The sequence below is a fragment of the Armigeres subalbatus genome, chromosome 3 (genome assembly GCF_024139115.2).
Source record: "Armigeres subalbatus isolate Guangzhou_Male chromosome 3, GZ_Asu_2, whole genome shotgun sequence".
Classification (NCBI taxonomy): domain Eukaryota; kingdom Metazoa; phylum Arthropoda; class Insecta; order Diptera; family Culicidae; genus Armigeres; species Armigeres subalbatus.
In genome coordinates this window covers 129,805,214-129,829,622 of record NC_085141.1, presented here as the reverse complement: position 1 = coordinate 129,829,622, position 24,409 = coordinate 129,805,214, and the positions used below count along the sequence as shown (strand labels likewise).

General features: G+C 39.0%; 1 protein-coding gene across 4 annotated transcripts in view; it reads right to left on the bottom strand.

Annotated features, from left to right (window-relative positions):
- Positions 1-24,409, bottom strand: part of LOC134220179 (protein obstructor-E-like) — a 170,655-nt gene that overhangs the window by 141,372 nt on the left and 4,874 nt on the right. For all 4 annotated transcript variants that reach the window (XM_062699164.1, XM_062699166.1, XM_062699163.1 and 1 more), the window contains exon 2: positions 9,739-9,871. In XM_062699164.1, the coding sequence (XP_062555148.1) occupies positions 9,739-9,784 (46 nt within the window). In that variant the 5' untranslated portion in view covers positions 9,785-9,871. The remainder of the gene's footprint in view (positions 1-9,738; positions 9,872-24,409) is intronic.

Sequence of the window (24,409 nt, the reverse complement as noted above, 5' to 3'; positions counted from 1 at the left end):
ATGCCAATCCGTAAACGGAACGCTCGATTTTGGTGCTGTGGAGTTTGGACAAGTTTACCCTTGTTCGACCGCTGATCTTTGTTAGGAAAGTTAATCCCCGATCGATCGACGCCCTAAAAACTTTAATGATCTTCCTGTTTTGCGATAGAGTGCTCATCTAACTTGATGTTCGGTCCTGATAATTGGTGGAGACAGGCATGGTCGCAAACGCATTTGCTGGTTATAATGGAGAAGCCCACCAAAGTTACCCAACTTAGGACTGACATACACCTTCATAATAAACAAATCCAAAGCAAACGCGACCGGAAAAAATGTCTATCCTTACCGATCAAGCTTTTCCCAGTTCGATTCATACGCACGTATAAAGTCTCGACTGTGAATCAATCACCAGCTGAGCTCTACACAACTTAACCAATTCTAGCGGCAGAAAATGAAAAGGCCGGTTCATGTTGATTAGAAGAAGCGTGACCGCCAGGACCTACCCTTGAAGTGCAATCGTTTCCCGTTTAGGAAAGTACACCCGTTTGGTAGGAACGATATGCGTGGTTCCCTATGAGAAAAAGTTGGGTTATTTCAGGATCAGTTGACAAAACCCTAAAACAGGGCTTTTGACGATGGCGGGGGTTTCACGACGTATCAATTTTCAAAGAGTTTTTAAACCTATTCTGTAGCAAATCAAATTTCATGACTCCAGTAATCAATCACATCGAAGGGATTTTTTAGTGCTTTTGGTAATATTAGTTGCGTACAGAAGCCTTCCTGTAACCAAAGAGTTTCACAGAAAAGTGACCATTTCTTGATTAACTTCGGAACCCATCTTGAGCAGTACTAGCTTTAGAAGCGTTTCTGGATAAAATTCAAAATAAAATAAAAACTAAACACTTTTGTTACGGAACTAGATCTCCGGCAGTGAAAGAGACGTAAATGGATTGCAAACATATAGAGGAAAAACATTATGTTTGCCGTGCCGTCATCCAAAAATCCAAGAGAAAGCAATTGGAGGACTTTCTCAACTCCGTCAACTCGATCCAACCCACCGCCAAACTGTGGGGGAAAGTAAATACTCAATGGCAATCGTAGTTTTTCGCTCAAAGGCGTAGCCAAGGGGGGGCAGGGGGGTGGCCGTCGCCCCCCCCCCCCTAAATTGTAAATTTACGAACCAATCATATACAGAAATAGGTGGTTGAAATTCAAAAAATTCCCAAAACTTATTAGGGCATCCAGGATCCATAATATATGAAAGTTCAAAACAACTCGAAACATTTCGGGCTCAAAAATTCTCCTTGAAATCCTTCTAGAAGCTCCCCTGGGAACTTCTAAATTCCTCTGAAAGTCGTTCGAAAATCCTTCTCATGTAATTTTAATTCCTCCTTATCTAGAAACCCCCCACTAATTTTTTTTAGGAAATTCACGAGGAAATTCCTTGAAAATATCTTTTCTTCTCTCCAAGATTTACTTCTAGATATTTCTTCGGCTATTCTCTCTTCAGGAAGAATCCGGCATTTCCTTCAGGCATGCATTCGAGAGTTCCGTCAAGAATACATACGGAATTTCTTCCCAAAATTCTACCAGAAGTTTCATCAAAAATTTATGACGGAAATCCTCCGACTTAGCTCCATAATTTCACTTGTAAATCTATAAGAAATTCCTTCGGAAATTCTTCTAGGAACTTCTCCGAGCATTCCTCTCGGAACTCTTCCTTTAATTCCTACGGGATTACTTCCAGGAAATTTTCCGGGATTACCTCCAAACATTCAATAGCGAAATCATATCTAGCGTTCCAATCTGGAATTCTTTTCGCAATTACTTCAGAATATCCTTCAAGAAATCCTCTAGAAATATCTTCATGAATTTCCCCAGAAATTCTTACAGGTATTTTTTCGGGAGTTTCTTCAGGTACTTCTCCAGGAATTCCTTCAGGAATTTCTTCGGGAGATTTTCCGCGGAGGTGTACTAGAATTCCTTCCGGACTTCACTCGGAATTTACTCGGACATCTGCCAAGAGTTCTTCCAGAAATTTCTCCGGGAGTTCTTCCAGGAGTTTTCCAAGAAATTCTCCGGTAATACCTCCAGGAACTTTACAGGGAATTCCTGGACGATATTTGGCAGAAATTTCGCGGGAAATAGGATTTTGTAAGTTCCTTCAGAAATATTTTTTCTCTTCCTCTAGGGTATTCCACCGGATGTTCATCTGAAGTTCCAGTAGTTTCTTCGGGAATTCAATCAGGCTTTCTTCCAGGAATTCATTTAGAATTTTTTTTAGGCATTTATCTACAAATTCCTCCAGAAGTTCCTCGGAGAATTTCTCTGGGAGTTCTTACGGGAATTCCTCCAGGAGGTTCTTTTAAGAATTCTTCCAGGAGTTCCTCCTGGAATTCTTACGGAAGTTCCTTTGGAAGTTCATCCTAGAATTCTTACGATAGTTCCTCCAGGATTTCTTCCGGAAATTCTTCCTGTAGTTTTTCAATAAATTCCTCCACAAGTTCCACCGGCAGTTCCTCCGATAATTCCTCTGATAATTTCTCCGGAAATTCCTATAGAAAATCCCCCGGGAGTTCCTCCGGAAATTACTCTGGGAGTTCCTCCGGGAGTTCCTTTTCAGAAAAACACCCGGAGGAACTGTAGGTGAAACTCCAGGAGAGATTCTCGTAGAAACTGCTGGTGGATCTCCCGGAAGAATTCCCAAAGGAACTGCCGGAGGAGCTCCTGTAAGATCTCCCATAAGAACTCCAGGAGGAATTTCAGAAGGAACTCCTAGAAGAATTCCTAGAGGACCTCCCGGATGAGCTCCCAGAGAAACTATCGGAAGAACTTCGGGAGGAATTTCCAGCTTAATTTCTAAAGAAAACCTAAATGATTTCCTGAAAAAATCCTGAATAATTTCCTGGAATAGCTTCTGGAAGGAATTTCCGGAGAAACTCCCGGATGAATTGCTGGTGGAATTCCCGGAGGAACTCTCGAAGGAATTTTCTGGAAGAATTTCTGAAGAAACTCCCGGGAGAATTATCAAAGGAACCCCGGGGAAACTACCAGAAGCATTCTCGGAAACAAGAGAATTCATCTTATAGACAAATCTCGTCTAGCTGAAACCTTTGTTGGGGTTTGTAGCTGGACCATCATCATCACCAGAGAACCTCCCGGAGAATTCCCTGAGGAGCTCGCAGAGAAATTCTCGGAGGAGCTTCTGGTGGAAAATCTATAGAAATTCCTAAAGAAGCCTAAATAAATTCCAATGCTGCCGAAATTCCCCAATTCTGCCGAAATTCCGAAACTGCCGATAGAACTACCGGAATAATTCTCGAAGGAAATCCTAGAGAAATTCTTGGTGGAAATGCCGGTGAAAATCCTGTAAGAATTCCAGGAGGAATTTTCGGAGAAACTCCTGGAGGATCTTCCAGTGGAAATCTTGAAGTTTCCACCGGAATTCTTTCAGGATTTCATTGCGAATTAATCTAGAAATTCCTCCGAAAATTCCATTGTTGATTTCATTTTCGGTATAATTTCTGTATAAATTCCCGGTGGTATTCCTGAAGAAATTCTTTGAAATTTTCACAAGAAATTATTCGAAACAATTCACGGAAAATTTTATGGAATTTACACAAGAAATTCGAAAAGTTTTCGTGAAATTCTCAGGAATGTTTACTGGCAATTCTGCGGAATTTCCACGGAATATTCTTATTCCTAAAAATTATGGGAAACAGCACGAAATTATTTGAATTATTACAGGGAATTCTGCAGAACTTATAAAGAAGTTCGTGAAGATTTCCTTGGAGTAAATAATGGTGGAATTTTCGGATCAATTACCGGCAAAATTTATGGTGGAATTCCTGCAGACACTGTTGAAGAAGTTGCTGGAGGCATTCCTAAAGAATCCCTGATAGAATTTCGGATAGAATGCCAGGAGCAATTGTCGAAGGAATTCCTGGAGAAAGCTTGCATATTGATTTTTCTGCCTATTTTATAATAAATATTATTCCAGAGAGGACTTGTTTAGAAATTCAGATGTATGGTTCTAGTTTTCTTAAACTTATGAAAGAATGCAGGATTTTTATAATAATTGTTAAAGCCGATTTAATATTCTTTCTGAATACTAAGTTCGTTAATATTTTTCTCACTTTATTTAAAAATATCTGATGAGCAATAAATCACGCATTTTTAAATCCATTATTGTTTTAATCATTATTGTTTCGATTTGGTTTGGATTTGGTTTCATGTATTAATATTCATGTGTTTTTATAAAACTACTATAAATCTACGATTTAGAAGACCAAAAAAGTTGCCCCCTCCCCTTCTCGAAATCCTGGCTACGCCCATGTTTTCTCACACGTTGACATTGAAGGCCGCACCATATCCCACCCTCCGGATGTTTCCAAAGTACTCCCTGAATGCCTTGCTTATCACGGTAAGTGGCTATTCCAGAGGTTCATTCCCACCAGATCTTTTCACTCGAGAACTTCCAAATCCAGCTGGAATGGTCGAACTTCCCGTTCAACAACCTTTCTCTTCCGCCGAGTTGTCATTTGCTCTCGCCAGGAGAACCGGGAAGCCCAAATGGAATTGAGATGATCAAAAAGGTTCTCCTTCCCGCATAAGCCCCTTCCCAGGATTTGTTAAACGTCCTTCGGAACACCTTCGGGAAAGGTAAACACGTTGATTTGGTATCCCCTGACAGCTCGAAGACGTTCAATAGTACCTGGACACCACCAGTATTGCAGCGAAAAGGCATTATCGTGAAACAAGCGATTTATTTCTTGGAAATTCTTATGGAGCGATCATTTCAAATTTTCATCGGAAAAAGGTCTTCCGGAATCTACTAGGAGGAAACTGGCGAGCCCCCAAGGGTCTAGGCGGTCACCTTATTTGTGGTCACCATGAACGGGGTCTTTCGCTTCCTACCACCCAACGTTTACACAGTTAGCACAGTTCTGACTAATTTGGTTGCCGCAACTCCAATGTGACTCGATTTGGTCACATATGAGACAAAGAAACTTGTGTATGACAAGTGTGCTCCTCGAGATCCTATTGGTCGTCGTCGGAGACACCACACACTCGGACGCATGTGTATTAAAGCACAATCCGCCACAATTTCCGTCCTTCGTTGGGCAGCCTCGGTAGAAGTTAGCTTGACCGCCAGCAAATGCGTACAATGCCTCGTCTGTCTATGGATGCATCAACTTTCAGAACCGTGCATCAAGTTGAGGGAACGCACCATCTCCAATCACAAAAATGTTAAAGTATTCCGCGTCTCCATTTCCGTTCCGTAAAGTCATCTGATATACCGGAAAGTCAACTTAATCGAAACGCTTTCAAAGCCCTTCAGGGCCAGCAGCAAGGGGTATTCGTCTCCAGCTACAATCTCCTTCTATTTGCTCGTAGGTATTCCCCGTCCACATTAATTGTTTCATTTGATTCACGCTTTCGCAAACATGTACTCGAATTTTCAAAGGTGATTTAATCTGTCCTATGGTCCGAAGCTTAATCCAGAATGTTCTGCGTTTTTCTAATAAAATTTGATGGTCAACCAACATAGAGCTTCGAGCACTATAGTCTAACGATAGGTCTCACCTAAATTGGCGTTTCTTCACCTCCAGAACTCAGCACACAATCAGTCGCGCACTTAGTTTACTTTCCGGTCATTGAAACCCGATTAATAAGAGCTTAAAACGCCACTTACCACACCTTCATCGGCAGATAGTGTGTTACACATACTGTAGGTAGGACAATCGGAAGAAGAGGACTGGTTTTCGGATAGATGGTAACCCTATCACGTTTTGTCCAGCGACTTGTGTTTATTCAATTTAATTCATAATAATAAACCTTGCATTGGGAAAGTCCTTAGAGCAGGCTTGAGAGTGGCTCCTTTTTAAGCCCCCTCCTTTTCGCCAAGTGCCCACTACGACTTGATTCCACTAGAGTGAAAAACTGATCCCTGTATCCGAATTCACGAAACTAAAGTATTAAAAAAAATCAGGAAGTGGTCGCGAGGTGAATTTTAGAAGTAATCTTCCAGAAAAACTTGACTCAGGGAGGATCTCCAGAGGAGGCCACCAAAAGCGCTCAAAATGTTGTGAAATCGGTTTCGGAGATAATCGAAAATTCTAATAAAAAGTCCTCTGTTGAGTTCAATTTGTAGAATCATGAGGATAAGTACTACGCAGAATGAGTTTCAGAGCTAATCTGAAACTGGCGATCATGATCATAATCATCATCATCATCATCATCATCATTTGTGAAAACATGGAGTTTAAGATGTTGCAAGGTGGGTTTCAGACCAAATCGAAACCTGGCGACTCCCCGATGTTATCACTTTCCCAGGAGAACTTCCGGACCTTGTCACTGTTTTCAAAAACTCTCAAAAATTCATCATTTGAACATGACTTTCAAAATAAATAAGTTTGATGCATCGCAAGTTTGAGAGGAAAGCTCTACCGTAGTGAGTCAGGTTTTCGGATCTTTGTGTGGCTCAGTCACACCACGTAGCTTTTTTCCTGGTCTGGTTTTGCGAACAATAGTATCGTTTTCTCTACGAACGCGTTCTTGCCTCCAGGCAAGATTGACAACAGCCAAATCCGGATCACGATAGCGAAATATTTCGTTTAAGGTGATACGGTCACAAATCGGCCATCTTGGATGCCACGTGCATTTCCAGTAGCTTTTCAAGAGCAGTAGCTGAAAGAGCTGCATAATACTGAAGCAATGGAATATCATTTGCTTACTTATGTGGAACAATCCACTGTAATTTTAGCACTGTACAACTATTATTACGCAAGATTTGACCTTAGGACATTTCGTCAACACAATTTTGGTTCAATCAAAGTTAATTGCCTTCTTCTTCTTCTTCTTCTTCTTCTTCTTCTTCTTCTTCTTCTTCTTTGTCTTCTTCTTCTTCTTCTTCTTCTTCTTATTGGCATTGCATCCCCACACTCTGACAGAGCCGTCTCGCAGCTAAGTGTTCATTAAGTACTTCCACAATTAACTGCGAGGTTTCTAAGCCAAGTTACCATTTTTGCATTCGTACATCATGAGGCTAACACGATGATACTTTTATGCCCAGGGAAGTCAGGAAATTTTCAATCCGAAAATTGTCTAGACCGGCACCGGGAACCGAACCCAGCCACCCTCAGCATGGTCTTGCTTTGTAACCACGCGTCTTACCGCACGGCTAAGGAGGGCCCCAAAGTTAATTACTTATTACCGGGAATTAAACCACCCGACTAGGACATTAATTTACAATGTTGTGAAAACTCATATGTGAATATGTACATTATGTGGAAGATATTTATTTGAAAAATGTATTGGAGGTAACCACACATGTGAAAATGGATTGCGAGTGATTTGACTATGCGTCCAATTTGGAAATCTCGAGCTTATTCAGTAGCCACTAAGTTCCGAAGGCCGACGGAGGTCCTTCGTAGCTTAGTTGGTTAAAGCACCAGTCTAGCGTACTGAGGGTCGTAGTTTCGAGTCCCATCGAAGGGAAAGTGGTTACCTCCAATACATTTTTCAAATCAATATCTTCCACATAATGTACATATTCACATGAGTTTTCACAACAACACAAGTTTGCCGGGACGAAAGATACACTGATCACCCTGTCAAAAGCCATTGGCAATCGATCGTCGATGATTTAGAGTCGACCTATACCGGTTGGCCAGAAAAAAATCAACGATCGAATCATCTCCACGCAGCCCTAGAACTTATGACGTGCTAAACACGCCGGACAAGTGTCAAGGTCTGCCAAGTCAACGGAAACAAGTACAAATTATTCAACATCCATAATTCCGGTGGCCATAGTGTAGTCTAGCGATAAGCCACGATCAAACACACCCAGAGAAATTTTCTTGAAAATTTCCATTAGCTACGAAAGGCCTGGGCTTCAGCATGCTTATAGAAAAATATATTAATCAGATAATGCTATACTTCTTCAAGATTCGTATTCTGTTTATGCTTACAATGTCAACCAATAGCCATGAGGCGTTCAATTGGCTGTTACTTCCCTTGTTTTCTTGTTCACTAATTAATGTTTGTTGCTATTTAACGCATGCTTTTGCACCCGAAGTTGGTACTGCTTGTTGAAACATAAATTATTTAAACGAGAAACCAAGCGTTTCCCACCAGTTCTTACACAATCAGAAAAGTGATCCTTCTTAAATTGTTTAAGTGTTTGATTAAGATGTAAATGCCGTCACCATTGAAATAGTAAATATTCCAAAATAGTAAACAAGTTCGAATGAAACAATAACAAAGATTAATAATATGTTTTAGAATTTCTCTTCGTTAATATAAGAGAGAATGGTGATTAGCAGCATTTTGTTTTATTCTGGGCAAGAATTTCTTGCATCTTTTATGCATGGAATTTTGTATTGAACAGACTTCACGTAGTATCAAGTAATAAATATTTGAATAGAATATATTTTGAAATCTGTCTGAATTTATTATTAGAAGATTAAGGATCCTTGCTATATAATTGTCTTTACATTTGATTTCCACGTTAAGCATTACATCCTTATGCTTCAAAATCCCTGCTCCCCCAACTTAATTCTATTGTTAGCGCAGGTTGTGTCGACGATTTGAACACCTTCGGCTGCAATCAAACAAACGAGGCAAGAAGTGTACACCGCCGTTTGACCGCAGCCCAATCGCGCACAGGTGAAGGAAACGTTTTCAGTAAACCTGCACATCGGTTTGGAAAAGGCCGTCAACAGAAGACGATTGGCCACCGAGACGGGTAAATCGAAGCACTTGATGAGATTTACTTCGGTTGGCCCCCAAAGGGCGAATACCGTCGTTTTGTGCAATACTGGCACAACCCGAATTTTGTAAGATTCTAGAAACGGCGATTTCAAATGTCAATTAGCATACGTCTAAAAGTTTATATTATTTTTATTTTACTGATCAATAAATTAAAAATGGTTTGAAATGGTCATTCATTTTGATTAGGTAGTAGAATGAGGCTATTTTTGCCATCCACACCGAAAAACGAGTTGTGCCATTCTAACACGATACCAACCATATCACGGACCGATGGAAATGGTTACGTGAATGAACGAACGTCGGGGGATCCCGGTCGGTTTGTTGGTTGGCTGGTTGGTTGGTTAGCTGATTCCAGCTATAATAGCCAGAGGGTATCCTGACCGATGTTTCTCTGTTATATTTAGGTAGTGGTTGTTTCACGGCGAAAGGTAAGCCCCCAGAGTGATCCAATAGAAACAAGCTACATGAAATCACAGCTGACCCAGATTTGTCGATGTGATGCAATCATTTATAACTCACTCGAAACACTGAACTATTCAGACGGTTTAAACAAATTGAAGTCCTGGTGCAGACTTGACCTTCGTCGTACTAAGAAGACATTTTTTATGATATGAATCATATGTGAAATATATATCGGGGGCATAATAGACACCTCGTGCAGATGACCGCACTAATTGATCTAAGGGTTGCATTTCTATTTCATCAATCCTGAGTTTTCATAAAAAGCATGTTTGAAAATATGAATGAAAACAGTTTAGTCAAAATTTAATGATTATTATTATCCTTTCTTCGGAATGTAGTTTTTACAACTTTACAACTAAATAAACACGTGAAGAAATACAGTCCCTTACAAACAAAATAATCGATCTAATGTAAGGAAAAAAATCCGCAAAAACTATGCTGTTTTCCAAACAGATTTCCAAGGAACTCTCAACACACCAGGTGAAGCATTACAGCTATTAAAAAAATGTTTCTTTTACTTACCAATCAATAGCGACACTAAAACGATTACTGTTGTTTTCGTTGCCATTTTCCCGCAGCTGTTTGTCACTTATCGTAGCTTTGATATCAGAACTGCTGTTGCTGTTGCTGCTGTCGTCGTTGCTGTTGGTCTTCCCTGCAAAACCGCATAGAAAAGATGTTTGTCGCTTTTGTCCGGGTGCTTTATTTTTATGTTTATGCTATCGAAGTCGACACCGTCTGCCCCCTTTCACTCTCTACGCCGTTCGATCGTCCGGTAAAGCATTCAAAGGTGTCTGTTTTTCCTTTTCAGACGTTTTTCGTCACCACCCTCTCTCTAACCGTGACGATTCGAGGTTGGTTGACTTGGGTTGATTTTCCGTTCTTCGCCTCCATAGCGCTCGTTTGCAGAAAAAATGGAATTTATTTCTTTATTATATTATTTTATTTCCGAACTGTATAAATTTGTTGGACTTCTCTCTTTTGCGTTTCCGTTCAGAGTTTGAGGTGCGACTTCTTCGAATTCCGGTAGGTACGTCATCACCATGAACGGGTCGTCGCAAACGATGCCCGCCCAATTCAACCGATTTCGGAAACGATCGCATTCAATTACCAGTTCTTTGTACTTCCCGCCATGGTTACCGGCCCATTCAGAGAGCTTCAGCGCAATTTTGGGGGCGCGTAATTTACGTTCTATGTTATATAGGAAAGAATGGTGTAAAATGCGCACCAATAGTGCAAAATGTGCAAAATAAAAGTCACTGCTGAGATCGTTCATAGTAGATACATTTCTTAGCGAATAAGGTACACCGGGGCAAGTTGAAATGCGGGGTAAGTTGAAACGGAAGCTGTAATTTATATCGGAAATGACCAAATGCCCTGATTATTTTTTTCAACAAACTACTCCCCTTGACGGACCTTCCGACTGCCATTCTCGGAAGATTGCAGCTACTAAAAGCAATCCATGTCATTGTTCATTTTTAGCACTTTGCAAAATCCAAACCAACTTTTTGACGTGCCAATGAAACAGGCCTCGAGATGATGATGGGAAGAGTTTTTTCATCAAATTTGCATGGCAGGTAATCATTCAATAGCGAATAAGCATAATGATTATGGAAATCCAATGGAAGAACGGTTTTAATTTTTGGAATGTGGTCGTTTGGAATTGCTCCGCATATTTAACCCATCGGGGCAAATAGAAATGCATGCTGCGGGGCAAGTTGAAACAATGAGTTAAAACGTAACCTCGAAGTAAAAACTAATATTTTTAAAAGAATTCAACATGATCCGTAAATACATTCGGAGAACATAAATTAATAAAATGGTCCAAACTTCTGAAAATAAATTCAATAAATTTCCGCCCATTCCGTCATGAAAACAACCCTCCTACAATCTTTACTAAAGAATATAATGTAAAGGGGTCATGGTTAAACTACACGGTCTAGTATTGAGATTCTTATTCTACTTTTTCTCGACATGTGCACCTTGTTTCAAAAAATAAAACATGACGATTATAAACATTTCGTTACCTACACCTTTCACTTTTAGCACCCTCTTTCTCGAATCGAAGAGTTCATGATAGATACACTGGTTGATTAATGTGAATTTATGAAGAGCTCCAACCGAATTATCAAACGTACAATTCAATTGAACCAAATAATGAACCATCCTGAAAAGTAATCCTAGTGGTCACTGGTAGGAGGAAACCAGTCTGATAAATTTTTAGTGTTGGGAGACAGTTTTGAGATAATTTCTGAAAGAAAATCAAAACCATCAAAAATTCCCATAGGACTCTTGCGAATCTTGGCAATATAGTCACCTTTACAACCTCGTGCATCTTGAGTCTCACTGAGTACATATATTTCGTTGTTAATACGGCAAAATCAGCTAATATCTGTATATAGAGGTGTGTTTCAACTTGCCCCGATGTGTGGGGCAAGTTGAAACAATGCATATAAAAAATAATTTCAGTATACAAAATATTTATAAAAAACTTTGGTAAGGTATCTTATTTTTTATGCATAATCTTTGGGCCGAACTAGCAAACACCGCAAACGGATTCAAAATTTATCAAAGGGTGATTTTTTTACAGCCCTTCAAAGTTCAACTTTGAAAAAACCGTTTCAACTTGCCCCGGTGTACCTTATTTCAGTAACTACAATTCAGTACCAGTTATTCATTATCAAGTTGTAATAGACTGATTGAGAAAAGGTCTTGATTTCCCCTGAAATTCAATCATTTCAATAAATTGTTCAGTTCATGATTTATTTTTTTTAAACAGAGTCCTGGAACGGTCAAAATACTGATATTTGAAGTTTTAAAACTATGATAGTATTCAAACAATAATCGGAACATCATGACATTTAATAAGGATCCAATTCGAACTCATATGAGTTTTTGTTTTTGACTATAACACAGCAAACGTTACAATGCACAAGCGTGTCTTTTTACTGGTTTAGTACTTTTAACAACAAATGCGTATTGCACCATTCGTTCCTACACGAACCATAATGGTGGTCAGAATGTTCTTGACAACGTATGAATGACAGCGTGAATAATTAACGGCTCTGTGAAATCAAAAACGTTTGAGGAAACAAAGCTCGTCAAGAGCCGGTGATTTAAGCGAACTTCAAAACAGTGAGTTTACTGAAGCATTGAATAGTATCCGATTCGATCCCCAGTTGTCAAAAATATGATTTTGGGAAAATAGCGGATCAATTGTAACTCAATTTGCACTCGTCACATCAAAACCAGGCGCTACTGTGCCGTACTTACTTGGGTAAAAAACAGAATTTTTAATGCTTAAATAATACCACAATCGTAGACCGTATGTGTGCTATCATATTCGACAAATGAACGATTGAATCATCGGTCATGAAAACAGATCAGCGTTTTAAAAATGTCCCTTTGATTTGTATCTCGTGTAGCCAAACACCTAAATGTCTACTTCATTCACTTCAATGACCCGTACAATGTACACAGAAACGCTATTTAGCTGCTAAGCAGATTAACTTGTGGAAGAGAACGCAAATTTAATTCTGTAGAAAAAGCAAGCACACCGAGGTCAGTATGTCCGCACAACTTTGGTAAAAAATAGAAAACGAAAAAAAAATGTAATGTCGCTTTTTTGGTGCAGATTTTGGTTTTCTGCAGGAAATTGCTTGTTAGTGAGACAGGAAAGCTAACCCAACGAAATGCAGCAAACGATGCTTGCGAAAAGAGATGACAAACTGAATGCATACGAATTTAATCGATTTTTACTATACTCATATGACGGCATCGAAGTATAATGTGTACATAATGAAGCGCGTCATCGTAAAAAAAAAACCAACTGACTCAAAATGACGTTCGTATGAAAAGCAGTATAAATGTTTAATTGCATAGAGTCAAAATCAAATGCAATTCTCGGGTACTTATTCAAAAGGACGTATGCGATTTTGTAAACAAAGATCCAAACGTCGATTTGTCCAATCTGGTGGCACTCCCACGCAAACCAACACCACCAATATATAGCCGCAGGCTTCCCCTACCTGTCTGTGGTGATGGTTTGCGTGGGAGTGCCACCAGATTGGACAAATCGATGTTTGGATCTTTGTTTACAAAATCACACACGTCCTTTTGAATAAGTACCCGAGAATTTTTATTGCACAATTCCCGACAATCATGCAATTAAGTTGTAAAAAATATGTCATGTGTGAAAAGGCAGAGCACATGGAATAAAGTGTAGAAGCTATCAAGTAACAAGCCCGAGAAAGCAAAATAAACTCTCCATGGGAAATTGAAAATATGGCAATACATAAATTAGGGTGGAAGCTATAATTTGACAGGAGCTGTTCTTCACAGAACTCAAAATAGTGTAGCATATCAGAAATTAACACTAGAGATGAGTACATACAAGAACAATCGAAAAGTTTTACCCAAAAATCAGCATCAGAAAGTCGCTTAAGTTAAACCGATAACTAGTACCGCTTTGGATATTTTTCAACTACCACTTGGTGAAGTAAGACGATGAATTCTTTGGTAGCACGCGTGCTACATATTTGGATACATTTTGCACATCTATGAGAGCTTTGATAATAAAAGTATATAGTCATTTGATTTGATGGAAATGATAATAAAAGTATATAGTCATTTTATAACAAAACATATTACAATCGATCGATTTTTTTCCAAAAGTCTGTATCTATCTTAACGAAAATTATTGCACTTGTCATTAGATGAGTTAGTACTATCCCATTTAACTCCACCACTTGATTGTAACTTTCTTCTTCTTATTGGCATTACATTTTCCACAGGAACATTGCCGCCTCGCAGCTTAGTGTTTCTTCACCACTTCCACAGTTATAAATTGTGAGGTTTCTAAACCAAGTTACCGTTTTTGCATTCGTATATCATGATGCTGGGGTCACAAGTGGCCTTGCTAGCAAAGGCGTAGGATTGACAATCCGGAAATGGCGAGTTCGATTCTCAGTCAGGTCTAGGATGTTTTCGGATTGGAAACTTTCTTGGCACGGGTCAGTGACAAAGGGTCGAAAGGACAAAAGGTCGAAAGACAAAAGGTCGAAAGACAAATGGTCGAAAAGGACAAAAGGTCGAAAGAACAAAACGTCGAACGGGACAAAAGGTCGAAGGACAGAACGTCGAACGTGACAAAAGGTCGAAATAGACAAGAAGCTGAAACGGAGAGAATCAATCTCGCACAATACAAGTTTAATTTATTTCTTAAATCAAGAATCTTTTTATCTCTAAAAGAACTATTTAGTTTTTCATAAGATTGTTTCATAGTAATTTCTCTTTCTTTGAAAATTTACTCTCTCTAACTTTGATTATTGATATAAGTGTATTACTTCTGCTTGAAGTTAAATGAATTTCACAAATTCCTTTGGAATACATCCAACTTGTTATCAATTTGTTCTTGATCTACCTTTTGTGATTTTCGACTATTGTCCCTTTCGACCATTTTTCCCTTTTGACCTTTTGTTCTTTCGACTTTTTGTCGTTTCGACCTTTTGTCCCTTTCGACGTTTTGTCTATTCGACATTTTGACAGGGTTTGCAGAAATCGCTCTCAATAGAAAACGAACAACGATAAAAGAGAGGCAAAAACCTCTTAGAATCATAACAAGCCATGAAAACAAAACTACAGGCATACCTCGATAGTACGTACACCTTCGTAATTTTAGTGTACGTACTATCAAAGCAAAAAAGAATCCGAACAAAAAAAAATTGTCTTTTTGTTTATTTGGGAATATCATAATATTCATGAAACCATCCGAAAGTCGAAATTTCGATAGAAGGCTCTGTACTCTAAGCATACTTTTTATTTGATACTAGCGAAACAAACCCAGCTTTGCCCGGGTGTTGCAAATGTCACAATGAACTATTTGCGGCACCGCACTCTAGATCAATTTCCGTGCATTTGTTTTGTTTTCCTTAACAGCTGACCCAAAATTATATTCTAATGATTTTTCTACATTTCCCCGTTTAATTCACCAACTTGTTATATATACAAACCATGCGGATCTCAAAACGAATCGATTAGGGAAATGATCTTGCAAATCGGTCAACCCGTTCGCGAGTTAAATCGTCAGGAAGGAAATCTCAACTCATTTTTATTATATAGAAGATAGAAGAAGAAGATAGTACACACGGTACTGTAGGGTCGAACACGTGAGTTGAGCACAGGGATAAATTGGAAGAAAGAAAGATAGTAGGCGTTGGGAAAGGAGTCAGTTAGTTTGAGGCGTGACTACCGGCAAGTGTCAATAAAAGAAGTGTCGATTGAATAAGTGTATCTTATTATACAGTTCCGAATATCTCTGCATTCAACAATTGGCGACGAGGATTAAAAGGTAAGAGCGAATAAAATTATTTAAAAGAAATGTTAAAGAGTTTGACAAAATTGAAATGTCAATTAATGAATGTTATGTGATGTTTAAACATGAGATATCGGATGAAGTGTTGAATCGGAATTTGCTTTAGATTGATCTTGTCTTTCTTGTAAAGTTTAAAAATAATAATAATAATAAAATAAAAAACGTGTCTTCGTTTTAGTTTGCGTCGAAAAACCGAAATTTGATTTTGTTCCGTAAGTAACTTTTGGTTGAATCCAGGCCGCTCCAGTGAAAAAAACAGCTGTTGCCTTGGTAACGGTACTCGGTACGGCTCCACAGTCATACCACCTAACACATAACAGTACATGTCTTAACCGATGGTTGCCTCTTACCTGTGTGCTGCGTAGGTTTTGTGTGTGCGTGTGCAAACTGTCTAGCCGTTCCGCCAGGTAACATTCTTGCTTTTGCCATATAAGAACGAGCATTAATTCCACTTACCGCAACATCATTGACGAAGTAGCAATTTTCACTACACGTATACGTATAGTTATTTTCAAAATATTAATATGTAAAACAAAAAAAAAAATCTAACTAGATCACAAAAAGAAATACAAACTGAATGGATATTTTATGAATGATGCATTGTATCTTCTTTCTTGTTTATTTACTACGGAGGAGAGGCTTAAAGTCATTCGTTCAATTACGCCTACCTTGAATTTTGAATGGCTGCGTACAAAACACACAAAACAAAAAGAAGACAGTTTTTTTTTGTGAAACAACCAGAATGCATTTTCTCATATGATTATTACATCTCAATCATCGTATACCTATGTTATTGAGCATTATAAAAAAAATAGGTAATGAATAAATATTATTTAAGTTAAACTGGGAATAATGGAACACATAGCACCGACATTTGAATCGATATTGTATAAAACAAACATCGATAGGGGAATGAAAAAAAACAGAACATTTATTATTTCAGTGATGTCCAAACTATTTGTTATCTGGTTAAAAAATGGGAAGATTGCCAATTTTCGATTTTTTTTCGTGTCATCGTTCGTAGTGTAGTAGAGTTCAAGTAGTGTTCAAGGATTACAGTGAACTAGTTGCGTTCACGGGATGTGATGAACCAGTAGCGTTCATGGATTACAATGAACCAGTAGCGTTCATGGATTACAATGAACCAGTAGCGTTCTTGGACTGCAATGAACCAGTAGCGTTCATGGATTACAATGAACCAGTAGCGTTCATGGATTACAATGAACCAGTAGCGTTCTTGGACTGCAATGAACCAGTAGCGTTCAAGGATTACCAAGAACCAATAGCGGTTCATGGGTTGTGATGAACCAATGGGGTTCATGGATTGCAATGAACCAGTAGCGTTCAAGAATTGCATTAAACCAGTAGCGTTCATGGATTACAATGAATCAGTAGCGTTCTTGGACTGTAATGAACCAGTAGCGTTCATGGATTACAATGAACCAGTAGCGTTCATGGATTACAATGAACCAGTAGCGTTCTTGGACTGCAATGAACCAGTAGCGTTCAAGGATTACCAAGATCCAATAGCGGTTCATGGATTGTGATGAACCAATGGAGTTCATGGATTGCAATGAACCAGTAGCGTTCAAGAATTGCATTAAACCAGTAGCGTTCATGGATTACAATGAATCAGTAGCGTTCTTGGACTGTAATGAACCAGTAGCGTTCATGGATTACAATGAACCAGTAGCGTTCATGGATTACAATGAACCAGTAGCGTTCTTGGACTGCAATGAACCAGTAGCGTTCAAGGATTACCAAGAACCAATAGCGGTTCATGGGTTGTGATGAACCAATGGGGTTCATGGATTGCAATGAACCAGTAGCGTTCAAGAATTGCATTAAACCAGTAGCGTTCATGGATTACAATGAATCAGTAGCGTTCTTGGACTGTAATGAACCAGTAGCGTTCATGGATTACAATGAACCAGTAGCGTTCATGGATTACAATGAACCAGTAGCGTTCTTGGACTGTAATGAACCAGTAGCGTTCAAGGATTACCAAGAACTAATAGGGGTTCATGGGTTGTGATGAACCAATGGGGTTCATTTTTTGCAATGAACCAGTAGCGTTCAAGAATTGCATTAAACCAGTAGCGTTCATGCGTTATTAGAATGTGTTGAACTAGTTGCGTCCATGAATTTTAATAAAGCAGTAGTTATCATTATCACATTTACTGAATATCTATATCCTACACAATAAATATATTTTTGATGCGTAAAGAAAAAAAAACAGTGTTTGGTTAACTTATTACATTTACATTATTTTTAAGAATTCGAATTGCCTTCATCCGATATTTCTCATTTTGTGTTGACATAGTTTTCAAAATTCATTAATAAATGCTCATAAAAAAAATATTACAGATGGAGGAAATTCGCCAGATTCCACCATTCCGTTGCGAAATTATTGAAAAAGGCAAGATTTCTCGTGAGTGGGAGACTTGGAAATGGTCATTGGAATGTTATTTTGACGCATATGGTATTTCCGACCAAAAAATTAAACGCGCTAAGCTACTTCATTTGGGAGGAGCGGAACTACAAAGGATTTTTCGCAGTTTGCCAGATCACAACAAAATCCCGTTGGTAACTTTGGATCCAAAAGTTTACGATTTGGCTATCGAACTCCTCGATTCATATTTTCAAACTGGTCGCCAGGATGTTATCGAGAGACGCAAGCTGCGCAAAATGAAACAAGGGCAAAACGAAAAATTCGGTCATTATGTAATCCGTCTCCGTCAGCAAGCGTTAAACTGTGGTTTTGATAAATACTCAGCAGAGGTTGGAGAAATTTTGAAGGAAATTTATTTGATTGATATCGTGGTCGAAAATTGTCGAAGTGACGAGCTCCGGAAGAGTATCCTAAAACGTGATCGTTCGTTGAGAGAAATCGAAGAGATTGCGGCTACAATAGAGGATACAGATCAGCAGTTGAAGGATTTAAAGGAGAATGGAAGTGTTTCATGCGATACACCAATATATGGAATCGGAAGTGCCCGTGGATTCACAGTTGGTGCTAAGCATGCCTACCAGAACAGGGGTAAAAAAAAAAAAGACTAACAGTTAAAATAAAATTAAATCTTGAAATATTTATTTGGTAATGTATGTTTAAATTCCTTACAAGGATTTTTGTATTATATATAAATATAATTTTGGATATTATAATTAGTTGATTTATCGCACTTTAGGAAATGATCGACCCCAGAAATCTATGACGCAACGGACGGTGTTCCATGGGTCATCACAAGGTACACACGGTAAACGGAATGAGCAGTTGACTTGCTATTCATGTGGTAAACAAGGGCACAGTTCAAGATCATTGAGTTGCCCAGCAAAAGGACGTACTTGTCGGCGTTGTCGGGGTCTAGATCACTTTGAAGCAATGTGCAGAAAACGCCAACATGTTCCGGATGCAGCGCTCAAGTCGAAGAGAGTGTTCAACGTAGATAACTTGCAGGAATCTAAGCGCCATGTCGAAGAGGAGCAAAACGATGGCTTGGAAATGCCAGAAAAGGTGTACTATGCGTTCTACGGGGGTAATGAAAGTAACACTCTGGATTGCACAATAGAGGATTCTCTCTGAATGTGTTGATTGACTCCGGAGCAGACGCTAACCTGATTCGGCACGAGACATGGGAAATGATGAAAATGCGAAGATTCGCGTGCTGAAGTCGACGAAAGGATGTACACGAGTTTTAAGAGGTTATGGCAGCAATGTACCACTTTCCGTTATTGGCACGTTCGAAGCGGAAGTTTCAATCGGGCGGAAGTCTACTGTTGCCGAGTTCTTTGTCGTCAAAGGTGGACAAAAGGATCTCCTAGGAGATTTGACGGCCAAAATGCTGGGAGTGTTGAAAGTGGGTATTGAAGTCAATGAGGTTGACTCTGAAACGAAACCTTTTAGTAAAATAAAGGGTGTTCAGGCTCATATCAGGATTACTCCAGACGCTCGGCCAGTATTTCAACCTCTCCGCCGAGTACCCATACCTATGGAGGAAGCTGTGAACAGGAAGCCGGATCAACTGTTGTGGCGTGATATTATAGAGGTAAAGCAAGGACCAGCCACATGGGTATCGCCGTTAGTTATTGTAGGAAAAGCTTCTGGTGAGCCGAGAATATGTTTGGATTTGCGTCGTGTGAATGAGGCTGTAGTGAGCAGTGACGGGAAATGTCATTTCGATGTCATGAGACTAATTTGCTAATAACTTTTTTCACAGGTCATTTACAATTATGTTTTACATGTAAACATGTAGCCCTCAAAGTACCCGAAAACTTTTTCTAACAGGTAATTTCTCTAAATATGATATTGGCGATGTGAGAGCCAAATTAGTGTCAAATGACATTAATGTCATGACATTGCGTGACATTTTTTTAATCTCGCACTCATGGCTCACACTTTGTATTTAGAACAATGATCTGTTTGACAAAGTTCTAGGACTCTTTAAATACTTCATGTCAATCAAAAATCCGAACTGTAAATTACTTTTGGAAAAAGTTATTAGAAAATTAGTAATAGTATTGCCATGACATTTTTTCGACATTTCCCATCACTGGTAGTGAGGGAGCATTTCCCTATGCCAGTTGTGGACGAATACTTGGCACGACTGGGAGTAGGAAATATGTGGAGTAAGCTTGACATTCGAGAAGCATTTCACCAAGTAGAGCTTGCGGAAGATTCTAGGGACTTCACGACGTTTATTACCAATCGTGGTTTGTTCAGGTTTAAGCGGCTTCCATTCGGATTAGTAACGGCACCAGAAATTTTCCAGCGTATAATGGAGGAAATATTTTCCGGATGTGAGGGGACATATTGGTACCTGGATGATGTTATAATTGAGGGAGAAACGAAGGAGATTCATGACAGGAATTTGAAAAAGGTATTTTAGTTTCTATTGTTTTAGATTAAAACGTAGTAATAAACCGAAAATATATCGTAAATGAACTAGAGACTAAAATTTTAGGTTCTTGAAAAAACTTAAAGAAAGAGGTGTTGAGCTGAATTGGGATAAATGTGAGTTCGGAGTCAGCAGACTAGATTTTCTAGGGCACCGAATTTCTGAGAAAGGGATAAGTCCATCGGAATCAAAGGTTAAGGCAGTATTATCTTTTCGTTCTCCCTCTACGGAATCTGAAGTACGCAGTTTTCTCGGTTTGGCAAACTATATGAATAAGTTTATACCAGATCTGGCTACTCTTGCGGAACCGTTGCGAGAACTCACGAAGAAGGATGTAAAATTCGAATGGAGTATTAGGCACAATGAAGCGTTTGAAGAAATTAAGAATAAGTTGGCTTCAGCTGCTGAACTCGGATTTTTCAGCGTATCAGACAAAACAATGGTAATGGCAGATGCTAGTCCGTCTGGTTTGGGAGCGGTGCTACTTCAATCGAATAGCATAGGCGAGCCTCGCGTAATCTGTTTCGCCTCCAAATCGTTAACAGATACAGAACGTCGATATTGCCAGACTGAGAGGGAAGCCCTCGCATTAGTTTGGAGTGTGGAACGTTTTAGTATGTACTTATACGGAAGATATTTTGATTTGATGACCGACTGCAAAGTTTTACAGTATTTGTTCACCCCGCGATCACGACCATGTGCACGAATTGAACGATGGGTATTACGCCTTCAATCCTTTGAGTATCAAGTGGTGCATATTCCAGGACCTCAGAACATCGCAGACTGTCTATCTCGTTTGGCAACTATACCGTCACACCCATTTGATCCAGAGGAAGAGTTGGTAATAAGAGAAATAGCAGCATTGGCAAGTACTGCAGTGGCTTTGAAATGGAGTGAAATTGAAGAAGAAAGTGAAAATGATGAAGAAATTTCGAATGTAATACAAATCCTTAAAAGCGGCGACGAAGATGGTTTACCATTGGTTTACAAAGTAATCGTGAATGAATTATCTATAATTGACACTGTTCTTTTGAGGGTTGATAGGATCGTAGTACCACGCAGTTTACGTGAGCGCGTACTACAGATTGGACATGAAGGGCATCCGGGAATGAGGATGATGAAAAGTCATCTGAGAACGAATGTTTGGTGGCCCAAAATGGACCAAGAAATTGAGAAGTTCGTCAAACAATGCAAGGGATGTACGCTAGTATCGGCACCTAATGCACCGGAACCGATGATCAGACGGGAATTGCCAACTCAACCATGGGAAGATTTAGCAGCTGATTTTCTTGGCCCGCTTCCGGAGGGACAATACTTGTTAGTGGTGGTTGACTACTACAGTAGATTTATGGAAGTATGTGAAATGAGTGACATAACGGCACTAGAAACTATAAGACAGTTGGCAACAATATTTAGTCGTTATGGCCTTCCAACAACCTTGAGGACGGACAATGGACCCCAATTCAGTAAAAAATGTGACGAATTTCGAGACTTCTGTGAGAATAGTGGTATCAAACTTATCAACACTATACCTTTTTGGCCTGCAATGAATGGAGAAGTCGAAAGGCAAAACCGATCTTTATTAAAAAGATTAAGGATCGCCCAAGAACTTGGAAAGGACTGGAAGATGGAATTGCGGAAATACCTCCTGACGTATCATGCAACAAGCCACAGCACTACCGGGAAATCACCAGCAGAACTTATGTTTGGAAGAAGAATTCGGAGTAAGCTACCAGTGGTACCACCAATGATACTAGATGATGGGGAAGTACGCGACCGCGATAAAGTTGTTAAAGAAAAAGGTAAGATCTATGTGGACAAGAAAAAAAAATGCAAAGGAGAGTGACGTTGATGTGGGCGATCGAGTTTTAGCTAGTAACAAGTAACAAGCTAGACGCAGATGTTGGACTAGAAGAGTTTGAAGTAGTTCGAAAAGTGGGAGGCGATACTACGATCCGGTCATACGAATCCGGAAAAGAATATCGAAGAAACGTGACCCATTTGAAGAAAATTGAAACAGCTGATGCTTCAATGGCGACTAAGAGTGCAGAGGATGTAGACCGTCGAGAAAAGCGTGTAAGAAATGAACCTGCCAAGTACAAAGATTATATACCTCACTAATGTAATAAAAGCTGGGGGGGATTGTAGGGTCGAACACGTGAGTTGAGCACAGGGATAAATTGGAAGAAAGAAAGATAGTAGGCGTTGGGAAAGGAGTCAGTTAGTTTGAGGCGTGACTACCGGCAAGTGTCAATAAAAGAAGTGTCGATTGAATAAGTGTATCTTATTATACAGTTCCGAATATCTCTGCATTCAACAGGTACCAACAGGATCCAGATTTTTCTTGAAATGCATGTAGGTATGTAGCATTGAGCAAAATCATCGCCTTTGTACATGTAAGGCTTTTTTCACGAAATACTGTATTTTATTGCTTCAGAACATCCATAAGTTACGTGACATTTGCAGTAGTAAATAGTAATGTTTCAAAGATATGTTACACATCGTAAATGATTATGCATGTCACTTCAAAAAGCGACGATTAGGGCTGGTTAATAGATCGCTACGTTTTTACGTAACGTATTTTATGTATTTCCTCTAGAGTTTTATAGGAATGAAATGCTTTGAGGTTGCCCTGAACTATCACTGTCGTTGTGACTATATTGACTCCATCGACGCTTCCTTACCAAAGCGACAAACTACCAACTATAGCAACAATCGAATCACGTTGGTTTGGAGGAACGTTTATTATGATTCATAATGATATGAGTACTTAACACTGAGGCGAGTATAAAACCAATAAGAACAATTTCGGAGATGTGAAGAAAGGATAACATTCTAAGTTATTTTAATATTCTCAACTTTAGAATCGTGTTTACGTTTCTCGTACACCAAGGTGTAACGAAAATGCTATATGTTTACTCCAAAGAACGAAGTGTTCACTTCCATATATCGAACAACTCAGCTCGACGAATTGAGATGATGACTGTCGATAAAGTTTTTAAATATAAATCATTGGATGGCGATCTACTCACAACTGCAGCTAGCGTGGAGCTGATATCTGACCAAAAAGTGAGACGCTGGAAACTATTTTTGGCAACCTGACCACTAAGATCCCTTGTTATTCAACATATTCTTGGCCAAACATAGAGATACTTTTTCTGAAAATGTGGCAATTGTTCTTCAGGAAACTAAAGAATTGCTCTTAAAACGCCCCCTGAAATTCTTACCAGAATTTCTTTCGAATTTCAGTCTGAAATTATTTTTTAACTTTATTTAAAATTGTTTGGAAATTTAAAAATATTTACCTATGAAAATTCCTTATGAACTTAATTTAAATGAAACTTCTTATTTTGGAATTTCTCCTGGATTTGTTTCCGATACTCTTCTGGGAATTCTATGAAAATTTCTCCAGGAAATCCACCGAAGAATTTAGAATTCATTCATCAAAAAATCCATTTGTTATCTCCTCCTCCCGAACATACTATAGGAAATTCACTAGGAAATGCTTTGGGAACTCCTTCGAATACTCCCACAAGAATTCCTTCAAAAATTCTTTCTAAAAAAGAAACTCCAGGAGCAATTCTTAAAGAAATTCTATGCAGAATAGCTTGATGAATTTCTGTGGGGATTCCGAAACGAATTACCTGAGAATTCATGAAGAAATTTTCTTGGGAACTTGTAAAGGGATCTTTGGAGAAATTCTTGAAGTAATTTCCGGGGAAAATCTTAACGGAATTTTTGGAAGAATTCATGGAGGAATTTCTGAAAGAAAATTGGGGAGAGTTTCTAGAAGAATGTCCGTTGTTATGGTTTTAAGATATTGCTGCTAATTCCTGGAAAATAAAAATCTCGGAAAATCATTAAAGAATTTAGGGATGATTGTTTGTAGACATTTTGGAGGAAGTACCCGCAGAAATTTTGAGAA